General features: G+C 43.1%; 1 protein-coding gene across 1 annotated transcript in view; it reads right to left on the bottom strand.

Moving 5' to 3' along the window:
* Nucleotides 1-12,366, bottom strand: part of GRK4 (G protein-coupled receptor kinase 4) — a 221,929-nt gene that overhangs the window by 40,057 nt on the left and 169,506 nt on the right. Inside the window, exon 10 of the mRNA XM_038745522.1 lies at nucleotides 309-346. Coding sequence (XP_038601450.1) covers nucleotides 309-346 — 38 coding nt within the window. The remainder of the gene's footprint in view (nucleotides 1-308; nucleotides 347-12,366) is intronic.

Raw genomic sequence — 12,366 nt, 5'->3', positions numbered from 1 at the left:
TCTCTCTCTCTCTCTCTCTCTTTTTCTCCTGGGGTAATTTTACCATCTGTCATGTCTTCATCGAATTCAAAGGACAACTATCCACATGATTACGTTGCATTTTCAATAGCTCGTCTGGCTAAATTCAGAGAAAATAAAAACGTTCCGAACACGTTTTAAAAAATGACTGCAAAGGTCTGCAGGTTTTTCTCTTGTTCCAAAAACTAGCAGTCTTTTAATTAGGCCCTTTTAGCACCTGATGCTTCGCTGGGTTTAATCCGGTTGTTTCTTAGCCAGGTTACGAAACGGGAAAGCAGCTTTACACTTACCACGGTCATCCAGGAGAATATTTTCAGGCTTCAGATCTCTATAAAACAAAGAAATGACATCAGAGAAATATTATTACTTTAAAAGTAGTATTAAAACGCATCGATACAAATATCAACAATCTTTGTTGCTTCACTAAATTCCTTTAGGTGAATTGAAACATACTAAAGATTTTTTTAAAAATTTAGGATAATCAATTTGCATGATTGAATCCTTTAGTTCTCTCCTTCTTGACCCAGAACAATGGCAACTTTCAATGAGTAACAATTGAAGTGATCGCATTTAACAAATCTCCAAACTTTTTCAATCCAGCTCCACTGCAACCATTTGAAAGATCAAGTGAGACAGACGAACTACAATGCTCCTATAGAGATAAGTTGGGTGTCTCTTTGATAAGCTTTCACATAGCAAACACAATCCACTAATTTCTCTATTGATATTCTAACAAAAATGGTGTTTCCTTAAGCCATTCCCCTTCAGATTTACAGGGAAATCTGTCTGAAGAAATTGACCTCTATTTAAAGGATTAAAGTGCTTTTTATGGTATTTGTTAAGCACTGACTATGTGCCAGGCATTCTACTAAGCTCTGGGGTAGATAAAAACTAATCAAATGGGATATAGTCCGTGTCCCACATGAGGCTCACAGTCTTAATCTCCATTTTTCAGATGAGCCACCTGAAGCACAGACACTCGCCCAAGGTCACGCGGCAAATGAGTGGTGGAGCCGGGATACTAATTCCAAAATGTGGTGATAGTATCCTTTTCTCAAAATCAAGATGAAGAAGCTACCTCTTCTCCAGAGAACAAACTCAAAGCAAAGCAAAGAGAATTTTGTTGGGGCTGAAATTTTAAACTTTCCAATTTCAAAATTGCTTTTCGAAATTTGACCACTCTGGCAGGTTCATGAACAACAGTCTTAGAAAACAACATTATTCGATCGTAAGTAACCGGACCTAAGGACAGGATCTGAGATTGAGCGTAGAATAATCCAGGCTGAGATTTTAATCTGGGCACAGAGATGCACATCTAAATTCATGGGTTTCTCAGACCGTCTCATGTCGTGTCAGCGGATGTCACAGAGGGGGGAGTTCTGAACTGCTCTTTGGTCAATACAACATCACCTGAGGGTCACGGGAATGGACAAAGAAACCTTCTCCATATTCTGGATCTTCCCCTGGCCATCTGCCCGCTCTCCAACCCTTAAAATTTGCTGGGATCAATCAATCAATCAATCAATCAATCGTATTTATTGAGCGCTTACTATGTGCAGAACACTGTACTAAGCGCTTGGGAAGTACAAATTGGCAACATACAGAGACAGTCCCTACCCAACAGTGGGCTCACAGTCTAAAAGGGGGAGACAGAGAACAAAACCAAACATACTAACAAAATAAAATAAATAGGATAGATATGTAATAAATAAATAAATAAATAAATAAATAAATAGATAAATAGAGTAATAAATATGTACAAATATATATACATATATACAGGTGCTGTGGGGAAGGGAAGGAGGTAAGATGGGGGGGATGGAGAGGGAGACGAGGGGGAGAGGAAGGAAGGGGCTCAGTCTGGGAAGGCCTCCTGGAGGGATGCGCAAAAGGAGGCTGGAAGCAGCATGGTTTAGTGGATAGAATATGGGCTTGGGAGTCAGAAGGACCTGGGTTCTAATCCCGACTCCGCCACTTGTCTGCTATGTGACCATGGGAAAGTCTCTTCACTTTTCTGTGCCTCGGTGACCTCACCTGCAAAATGGGGAATAAGCCTGTTGAGCTCCATGTGGGACAAGGACTGCGACCAACCTGATTACCTTGTATCCACCCCAGCGCTCAATACAGGGCCTGGCACATAGTAAGCGTTTAACAAATACCATTAAAAAGCCCAGTTTGTTATGCTGGACTCTCTCAAGTGCTTTGTACACAGTAAGTGCCTAATAAATACGATCGATCGATTGACTGATCTATCGCCTCAGGACTGTGGGTCCCATTCGTGAACAGGTCACTCTCTGAATAGAACTGTACAGCCAACTGCATATCACCTACCAGTTTGGAGGTAAAAACCTTATTTTCCCAGTTCATTAAAGAGGATGTCATGCTACACAGAATTAAAAATGGTATTAATAATAATAATGGTATTTGTTAAGCGCTTACTATGTGCAAAGCACTGTTGTAAGCCCTGGGGAGGTTACGCGGTGATCAGGTTGTCTCACGGGGGGCTCACAGTTTTAACCCCCATTTTACAGATGAGGGAATTGAGGCACAGGGAAGTTAAGTGACCTGCCCAAAGTCACACAGCTGACAGCGGAGCTGTGATTTCAAGGGTGAAATTCAAGATGGATTCCTTCCATCTGCCTGGCCTGTCCCTCTATCGGGAGAGAAGATCAGTGTGGTTTTAACTCCAGTAATCGCCCCATCTCCCTCCTACCATGGCTCCCCAAACTCCTGAAGTGAGTTGTCTACACCTGCTGTCTCTCTTCCAATTCTCTCCAATCTGATTTCCTCCCCCTTCACGCCACAGGAACTATCCACTCTAAGACCACCGATGACCTCCTTCTTGCCAAATCCAACAGCCTCTACTCCATCCTAACCCTTCTTGACCTCTCTTCTGCTTTTGACAAAGACCGTGAGCTCCTCTAGACCGGGAACTCTCTGTGGGCAAGGGAACATGTCTGTTTGTTAGACCGTGAGCCCACTGTTGGGTAGGGACTGTCTCTATATGTTGCCAACTTGGACTTCCCAAGCGCTTAGTACAGTGCTCTGCACACAGTAAGCGCTCAATAAATACGATTGATGATTGATGATGTTTGTTGCTATATTGCTCTCTCCCAAGAGCTTTGTACAGTGCTTTGCACACAGTAAGCACTCAATAAATACGACTGAATTGAATTGACACTGTGGGCCACCCACTATTCCTGAACACATTATCCATTCAATCAATCGTATTTATTGAGCGCTTACTGTGTGCAGAGCACTGTACTAAGCGCTTGGGAAGTACAATTCAGCAACAAATAGAGACGATCCCTAGCCACACCAACCCTGGCTTCACTGATGCTGTCCCCTCTTGGCCTCCTCCTATCTTTCTGGCCGTTCATTCTCAGTCTCCTTCGTGGACTCCTCCTCTACCTCCCACCCCTAACTGTGGGGGGGTCCCTCAAGATTCAGTCCCCTTCTCTTCTCCATCTCCACCCAATCAATCAACCAATCATTTATTGAGCACTTACGGGGAACAGAGCACCAAACCAAGCACTTGGGAGAGAATAACATAACAGTAGAAGTTAGAAAAGCAGCGTGGCTCAGTGGAAAGAGCCCGGGCTTGGGAATCAGAGGGCGTGGGCTTTAATGCTGGCTCCACCATCATCAATCGTATTTATTGAGCGCTTACTGTGTGCAGAGCACTGTTCTAAGCGCTTGGGAAGTACAAACTGGCAACATATAGAGACAGTCCCTACCCAACAGTGGGCTCACAGTCTAAAAGGGGGAGACAAAACCAAACATACTAACAAAATAAAATAAATAAATAGAATAGATATGTAGCTAACAAAATAAAATAAATAGATATGTAATAGCTGACCACTTGTCAGCTGTGTGACTTTGGGCAGGTCCCTTAACTTCTCTGTGCCTCAGCCCCCTCATCTGTAAAATGGGGATTAAAACTGTGAGCCCCACGTGAGACAACCTGATTACCCTGCATCTACCCCAGCGCTTAGAACAGTGCCTGACACATAGTACATGCTTAAAAAATACCATCATTAGTTAGTAGAAATGTTCCCTGCCCATATGGCTCTTAAAGCGTACAGTTCTCCAATCCAATGGAGAACTCATTTGCTCTACGTAGACGATTCGCAAATCTACCTCTCCCTTCAGGAAATTTCTACTTGGATGTGCACACAGTAAGCGCTCAATAAATACGATTGAATGAATGAATGAAGGAATGAAGGAATGAATGCTTAGCGACACCTCAACCCTAACTTGTCCAAAACAGAATTCCTCCCCTTCAGCCCAAACTCTCATCTTCCCCATCTTTCTCATCACAGTATACAACACCACTACCCTCCATCCCTGGTTCACAGCCGTGGCATTATCCTCAACATCCCTCTCACACAACCCACGCGCTCAACCTGTCATCAAATTCTGTGGGTTCGACCTTTACCACTTCACTAAAATCCACTCTTTCCTCTCCATCCAAACTGCTACTATGCTGACCCAAGGTTTTATCATGTCCCACTCCTTGATTACGGCATCATCCTCTTTGCCGACCATCCTCCCTCTTGTCTCTCCCCACTCCAGTCCAAACTTCACTCTGCTTCCTGGATCGTTTTTCTCAAAAGCAATGAAGTCCACATCTCCCGACTCTTCAAGAACCCCCAGCAGTTGCCCAACCACCTCCACTCAAACAGAAACTCCTCATCATCAGCTTTAAAACTTTGAAATCGACTCGATCCCTCCGACCTGATTTTACTGATTTCCTACTCCACTCCAGGCCACACAGAGAAGCGGCGTGGCTCAGTGGAAAGAGCCCGGGCTTTGGAGTCAGAGGGCATGGGTTCAAATCCCGGCTCCGCCAGTTGTCAGCTATGTGACTTTGGGCAAGTCACTTCACTTCTCTGGGCCTCAGTTCCCTCATCTGGAAAATGGGGATTAAGACTGTGAGCCCCCCGTGGGACAACCTGATCACCTTGTAACCTGAACAGTGCTTTGCACATAGTAAGCGCTTAATAAATATCATTATTATTATGTTATGCCTCTAACGCCAACTTATTCACTGCACCTCCATCTCACCTATTTTACCATCGACCCCTTCCCCATCAATCAATCAATCAATCAATCGTATTTATTGAGCGCTTACTGTGTGCAAAGCACTGTACTAAGCGCTTCCTTCCTTCCTTCCTCTGTCTGGGAAACCCCTCCCTGCGTAGATCTGATAGATCATTACTCACCCCGCCTTCAAGCCTTATTAAGATCCCATCTCCTCCAAGAGGCCTTCCCTGATTTAGCCCTCATTTCCTCTACTCCCTCTTCTTTCTGCGTCACCTTTGAACTTGGCAGGGATCGTGTCTACCGACCTCGTTGCACTGTACTCTCCCACGTGCTTAAAAGAGTGCTCCGAAAACAGAAAGTGTTCAATAAATTCACTGACTGATTATTAGTCTGGCAGGGCACAAAGCTTCAGGACCTGCTTCGGTTAAAATGGTGGCAAAATGGCTTTTCTAGGTATAGAAATTTCCCGTGGGGCTGAGATTTTCGGTGTCTTCCCTGGGCCTCCGGGAATCAATCAATCAATCAGTCGTATTTATTGAGCATTTACTCTGTGCAGAGCACTGTATTAAGCGCTTGGGAAGTACAAGTTGGCAACATATAGAGACAGTCCCTACCCAACAGTGGGCTCACAGTCTAAAAGGGGGAGACAGAGAACAAAACCAAACATACTAACAAAATAAAATAAATGGAATAGATATGTACAAGTAAAATAAATAGAGTAATAAATATGTACAAACATATATACATATATACAGGAATCCCTCTAGACTGGAAGCTTCTTGTGGGCAGGGAACATGTCTACCAACTCTATTAGAGTGTACTCCTCTCAAGCCCTGAGTACAGTGCTCTGCATGCAGTAAATATTCAATAAATAGGATTGACTGACTGACTGATTGATTCGTTTCCTCCCAGAGCCAGGATTACGGGTGAATTATGTCAGGGGGTTCCTTGGCTCCGCAAGGAGTTAGGGAAAGAGAATGCACAGTCCAGCCACATCCTGCAGGGCCCGGGAATGGCGAATGAGGATTCCCGTCTCTCGACGCCCCCACAGAGGGACTCCAATTCCCAGTGTTCCTTTGCCACTACCCATTTATCTGGAACCAGGAGATAGGAATTCTATTATAATAATGATGGGATTCGTTAAGCGCTTACTATGTGCAAAGCACTGTTCTAAGCACTGGGGGGATACAAGGTGATCAGGTTGTCCCACATGGGGCTCACAGTCTTAATCCCCATTTTACAGACGAGGTCACCGAGGCACAGAGAAGTTAAGTGACTGGCCCAAAGTCGCACAGCTGACAAGTGAGAAGCAGCAGGCTCAATGGAAAGAGCCCGGGCTTTGGAGTCAGAGGTCATGGGTTCAAATCCGGGCTCTGCCAACTGTCAGCTGTGTGACTTTGGGCAAGTCACTTCACTTCTCTGGGCCTCAGTTACCTCATCTGGAAAATGGGGATTAAGACCGTGAGCCACCCGTGGGACTCCCAGACTGAGCCCCCTCCTCCCCGTCTCCATCCCCCCCACCTTACCTCCTTCCCCTCCCCACAGCACCTGTATATATGTATGTATGTTTGTACGGATTTATTACCCTATTTATTTATTTATTTTACTTGTACATATTTATTCTACTTATTTTATTTTGTTAATATGTTTTGTTTTGTTCTCTGTCTCCCCCTTCTAGACTGTGAGCCCACTGTTGGGTAGGGACCATCTCTATATGTTGCCAACTTGTACTTCCCAAGTGCTTAGCACAGTGTTCTGCATACAGTAAGTGCTCAATAAATACGATTGAATGCATGAATGAATGAAAGTGAGAAGCGGCATGGCTCAACGGAAAGAGCCAGGGCTTTGGAGTCAGAGGTCATGGGTTCAAATCCCGGCTCTGCCAACTGTCAGCTGTGTGACTTTGGGGAAGTCACTTCACTTCTCTGGGCCTTAGTTACCTCATCTGGAAAATGGGGATGAAGGCTGTGAGCCCCCCGTGGGACAACCTGATCACCTTGTAACCTCTCTGCGCTTAGAACAGTGCTTTGCACATAGTAAACGCTTAATAAATGCCATTATTATTATAAGTGGCGGTGCTGGGATTAGAGCCCATTACCTCCGACTCCCAAGCCCGTGCTCTTTCCACTGAGCCACACCGCTTCTCATATTATATTGGCCCTGCTGAGAGCTCACCTCCTCCAGGAGGCCTTCCCAGACTGAGCCCCTTCCTTCCTCTCCCCCTCGTCCCCCTCTCCATCCCCCCATCTTACCTCCTTCCCTTCCCCACAGCACCTGTATATATGTATATATGGTTGTACATATTTATTACTCTATTTATTTATTTATTTATTTATTTTACTTGTACATTTCTATCCTATTTATTTTATTTTGTTGGTATGTTTGGTTCTGTTCTCTGTCTCCCCCTTTTAGACTGTGAGCCCACTGTTGGGTAGGGACTGTTTTTATATGTTGCCAATTTGTACTTCCCAAGCGCTTAGTACAGTCCTCTGCACATAGTAAGCGCTCAATAAATACGATTGATTGATTGATTGATTATGCTACTGTCTCTCCCAGAATACACTCCAAAACATGAATGAATGAATGAATGAATGAATGGTACAAATTTATTACTCTATTTATTTTACTTGTACATATTTATTCTATTTATTTTATTTTGTTAATACGTTTTGTTCTGTCATCCGTCTCCCTCTTCTAGACTGTGAGCCTGCTGTTGGGTAGGGACCGTCTCTATATGTTGCCAACTTGAACTTCCCAAGCTCTTAGTACAGTGCTCTGCACACAGTATGCGCTCAATAAATACGATTGAATGAATGAATGAATGAATGAACTCAGAGGAACAGCAGGCTCTTCCCTATCACCACTAGACTGGCCCTTATCCAATTTTCTAGCACTTTTCTTGTTCTGTCATCATCATCATCATCATCATCAATCGTATTTATTGAGCGCTTACTGTGTGCAGAGCACTGTACTAAGCGCTTGGGAAGTCCAAGTTGGCAACATATAGAGACAGTCCCTACCCAACAGTGGGCTCACAGTCTAAAAGGGGGAGACAGAGAACAAAACCATCATCATCATCATCATCAATCGTATTTATTGAGCGCTTACTGTGTGCAGAGCACTGGACTGGTCAACAGGACTTCCTGGAAAACCCCTGAGGGCCAGGACTGACTCTGTGTATCCTCTTTTAGCATCCAGTACAGTGGCCTCCACACAGTAACTGCATAATAAATACCATTGCTACTTCTAAGCCCCTCCTTTCCTCTTCTCCCACTCCCTTTTAGGTCGCTCTGACTGGCTCCCTTTGCTCTTCTTCCCTCCAAGCCCCACACCAACTACGTACTTAGCTACAGTCTGTGTGTTTGTATTCATTCATTCATTCAATCGTATTTATTGAGCGCTTACTGTGTGCAGAGCACTGTACTAAACGCTTGGGAAGTCCAAGTTGGCAACATATAGAGATGGTCCCTACCCAACGACGGGCTCACAGTCTAGAAGGGGGAGACGGACCACGAAACAAAACACGTGGTCCAGTGTCAAGTCTTCAGGATAAATAGAAGTAAAGCTAGATGCACATCCCTGACAATATAAATAGAATAGTAAATATGTACAAGTAAAATAAATAGAGTGATACATCTGTACAAACATATATAGAGGTGCCGTGGGGAGGGGAAGGAGGTAGGGTGGGGGGGATGAGGAGGAGGAGAGGAGAAAGGGGGCTCAATCTGGGAAGGCCTCCTGGAGGAGGTGCGCTCTCAGTAGGATGATGTCTGTCTCCCCCTTCTAGACTGTAAGCTCCTTGTGGGCTAGGAATGAGTCTGTTTATTATTGTAATAATAATAATAATAATGATGGTATTTTAGACTGTGAGCCCACTGTTGGGTAGGGACTGTCTCTATGTGTTGCCAATTTGTACTTCCCAAGCGCTTAGTACAGTGCTCTGCACATAGTAAGCGCTCAATAAAGACGATTGATGATGGTATTTGTTAAGCGCTTACTGTGTGCACAGCACTGTTCTAAGTGCTGATTGTACTCACCCGAGTGCTTAGTACAGTGGTTTGCACACAGTAAGGGCTCAATAAATACAATTGAGTACTTCTGGCTACCACCACTATTACTATCAATCAATCAATCGCATTTATTGAGCGCTTACTGTGTGCAGAGCACTGTACTAAGCGCTTGGGAAGTACAACTTGGCAACATATAGAGACGGTCCCTACCCAACAGTGGGCTCACAGGCTCACAGTCTATTACTACTCCCGCTACTACCATTACTAGAGAAGCAGCGTGGCTCACTGGAAAGATCACTGTCTCTATATGTTGCCAACTTGTACTTCCCAAGCGCTTAGTACAGTGCTCTGCACACAGTAAGCGCTCAATAAATATGATTGATGATGATGATGATGATGATGTTGGAAGATCACGGGTTTGGGAATTAGAGGCCGTGGATTCTAATCCCAGCTCCGCCACTCGTCTGCTGTGTGACCTTGGGCAAGCCACTTCAATTCTCTGTGACTCAGTTACTTCATCTGTAAAATGGGGATGAAGACTGTGAGCCCCACGTGGGACAACCTGATTACCTTGTATCTACCCCAGCGTTTAGAACAGTAATATGTTTTGTTTTGTTGTTTGTCTCCCCCTTCTAGACTGTGAGCCCACTGTTGGGTAGGGACCGTCTCTATACGTTATCAACTTGTACTTCCCAAGCGCTTAGTACAGTGCTCTGCACACAGTAAGTGCTCAATAAATACCATTGAATGAAAGAATGAATGAATGCTCAGCACATAGTAGGAGCTTAATAAATACCATCATTATTATTATTATATACATACATATTTATTATTCTATTTTATTAGTGATGTGCATATATCTATAATTCTATTTATTTTGATGCTATTGATGCCTGTCTACTTGTTTTGTTTTGTTGTCTGTCTCCCCCTTTCTAGACTGTGAGCCTGTTGTTGGGTAAGGATTGTCTCTATCTGTTGCCGAATTATACTTTCATTCATTCATTCATTCATTCAATGAATGAATGAATGTGAGGTGAGCCCCAGCGTCACAGGCCCCCCAACGCTGCCGTCCCCCTCCAGGCGTGTGGAGCGAGGGCCCACCAGAGCACTGTACTGGGCGCTTTGGAAGTCCAGGTTGGCAACACATGGAGACGGTCCCTACCCAACAGCGGGTTCACAGTCTGGAAGTGTATATTCTATTACCTGTGTATTCTATTACCTGTATACATGTATATATGTTTGTACCTATTTATTACTCTATTTATTTCCTTATTTATTTATTTTCCTTGTACCTATCTATTCTATTTATTTTATTTTGTTGGTATGTTTGGTTTTGTTCTCTGTCTCCCCCTTTTAGACTGTGAGCCCACTGTTGGGTAGGGACTGTCTCTAGGTGTTGCCAATTTGTACTTCCCAAGCGCTTAGTACAGTGCTCTGCACATAGCAAGCGCTCACTAAATACGATTGATGATGATGATGATGATTCAACCGTATTTATTTGAGCGCTTACTGTGTGCAGACCACTGTACTGAGCACTTACTGTGTGCAGAGCACTGTACTAAGCGCTTGGGAAGTACTTTCCAAGTACTGCTGCTATTATTATTTTATTGCCTTCACATGTTAGCCCACTGTTGGGTAGGGACTGTCTATATGTTGCCAACTTGTACTTCCCAAGTGCTTAGTACAGTCCTCTGCACACAGTAAGCGCTCAATAAATACGATTAATGATGATGTTAATTGTTAACTGCTCTCTGTGATGTCATCATCTGCTTATTTTATTATTGCTATCACATGTTAACTGTTAACTGCACATAGTAAGCGCTTAATAAATGCCATTAAAAAACTACTCTCTGTGATGTCATCATCTGCTTATTTCATTATTGATAGCGCATGTTAACTGCACATAGTAAGCGCTTAATAAATGCCATTAAAAAAACTGCTCTCTGTGATGTCATCAACTGCTTATTTTATTATTGCTACCGCATGTTAATTAGCTGCACATAGTAAGTGCTTAATAAATGCCATTAAAAACCCCTGCTCTCTGCGATGTCATCATCTGCTTATTTTATCATTGCTACCGCATGTTAATTGTTAACTGCATGTAGTAAGCGCTTAATAAATGCCGTTACAAAAACTGCTCTCTGTGATGTCATCAACTGCTTATTTTATTATCGCTACCGCATGTTAATTGTTAACTGCACATAGTGAGCACTTAATGAATGCTATTAAAAAAACTGCTCTCTGTAATGTCAACTGCTTATTTTATTATTGCTACCACATGTTAATTGTTAACTGCACATAGTAAGCGCTTAATAAATGCCATTTAAAAACCTGCTCTCTGTGATATCATCTGCTTATTTTATTATTGCTATTGCACGTTAACTGCACATAGTAAGCACCTAATAAATGCCGTTAAAAAAAGCTGCTCTCTGTGATGTCATCAACTGCTTATTTTATTATTGCTACCGCATGGTAACTGTTAACTGCATACAGTTAGCGATTAATAAATGCCGTTAAAAAACTGCTCTCTGTGATGTCATCAACTGCTTATTTTATTATTGCTACTGCATGTTAATTGCTAACTACACATAGTAAGCGCTTAATAAATGCCATTAAAAAAACTGCTCTCTGTGATGTCATCTGCTTATTTAATTACTGCTATCACATGTTAATTAACTGCACATAGTAAGAGCTTAATAAATGTCGTTTTAAAAAAACCTGCTCTCTGTGATGTCATCATCTGCCTATTTCATTATTGTTATTGCATGTTAATTGTTAACTGCACATAGTAAGCCCTTAATAAATGTCGTTAAAAAAAAACTGTTCTCTGTGATGTCAACTGCTAATTTTTTTATTGCTACTGCATGTTAATTGTAAACTGCACATAGCACTTGATAAATGCCGTTAAAAAAACGGCTCTCTGTGCTGTCATCTGCTTATTTTATTATTGCTACCGCATGTTAATTGTTAACTGCACATAGTAAGTGCTTAATAAATGCTGCTAAAAAAACTGCTCTCTGTGATGTCATCGGCTTATTTTATTATTGCTACTGTAATAATTAACTACTCACTGTGCCGTCATTTACGTCGCTGACCTCACCATGAACTATCAATTCCCCTGCTCCCATCTGCCCTTCCCATTCCTCACCTTCCCCTTCCCCTCTCCCACCCAGCTCTTTCCCTCATCATCATCAATCGTATTTATTGAGTGCTGACTATGTGCACAGCACTGTACTAAGCGCTTGGGAAGTACAAATTGGCAACATATAGAGACAGTCCCTACCCAACAGTG

The sequence above is a fragment of the Tachyglossus aculeatus genome, chromosome 4, assembly GCF_015852505.1.
Source record: "Tachyglossus aculeatus isolate mTacAcu1 chromosome 4, mTacAcu1.pri, whole genome shotgun sequence".
NCBI lineage: Eukaryota > Metazoa > Chordata > Mammalia > Monotremata > Tachyglossidae > Tachyglossus > Tachyglossus aculeatus.
Note: the sequence above shows the minus strand (reverse complement) of the source record. Positions and strands in the feature narration are given on the sequence as shown.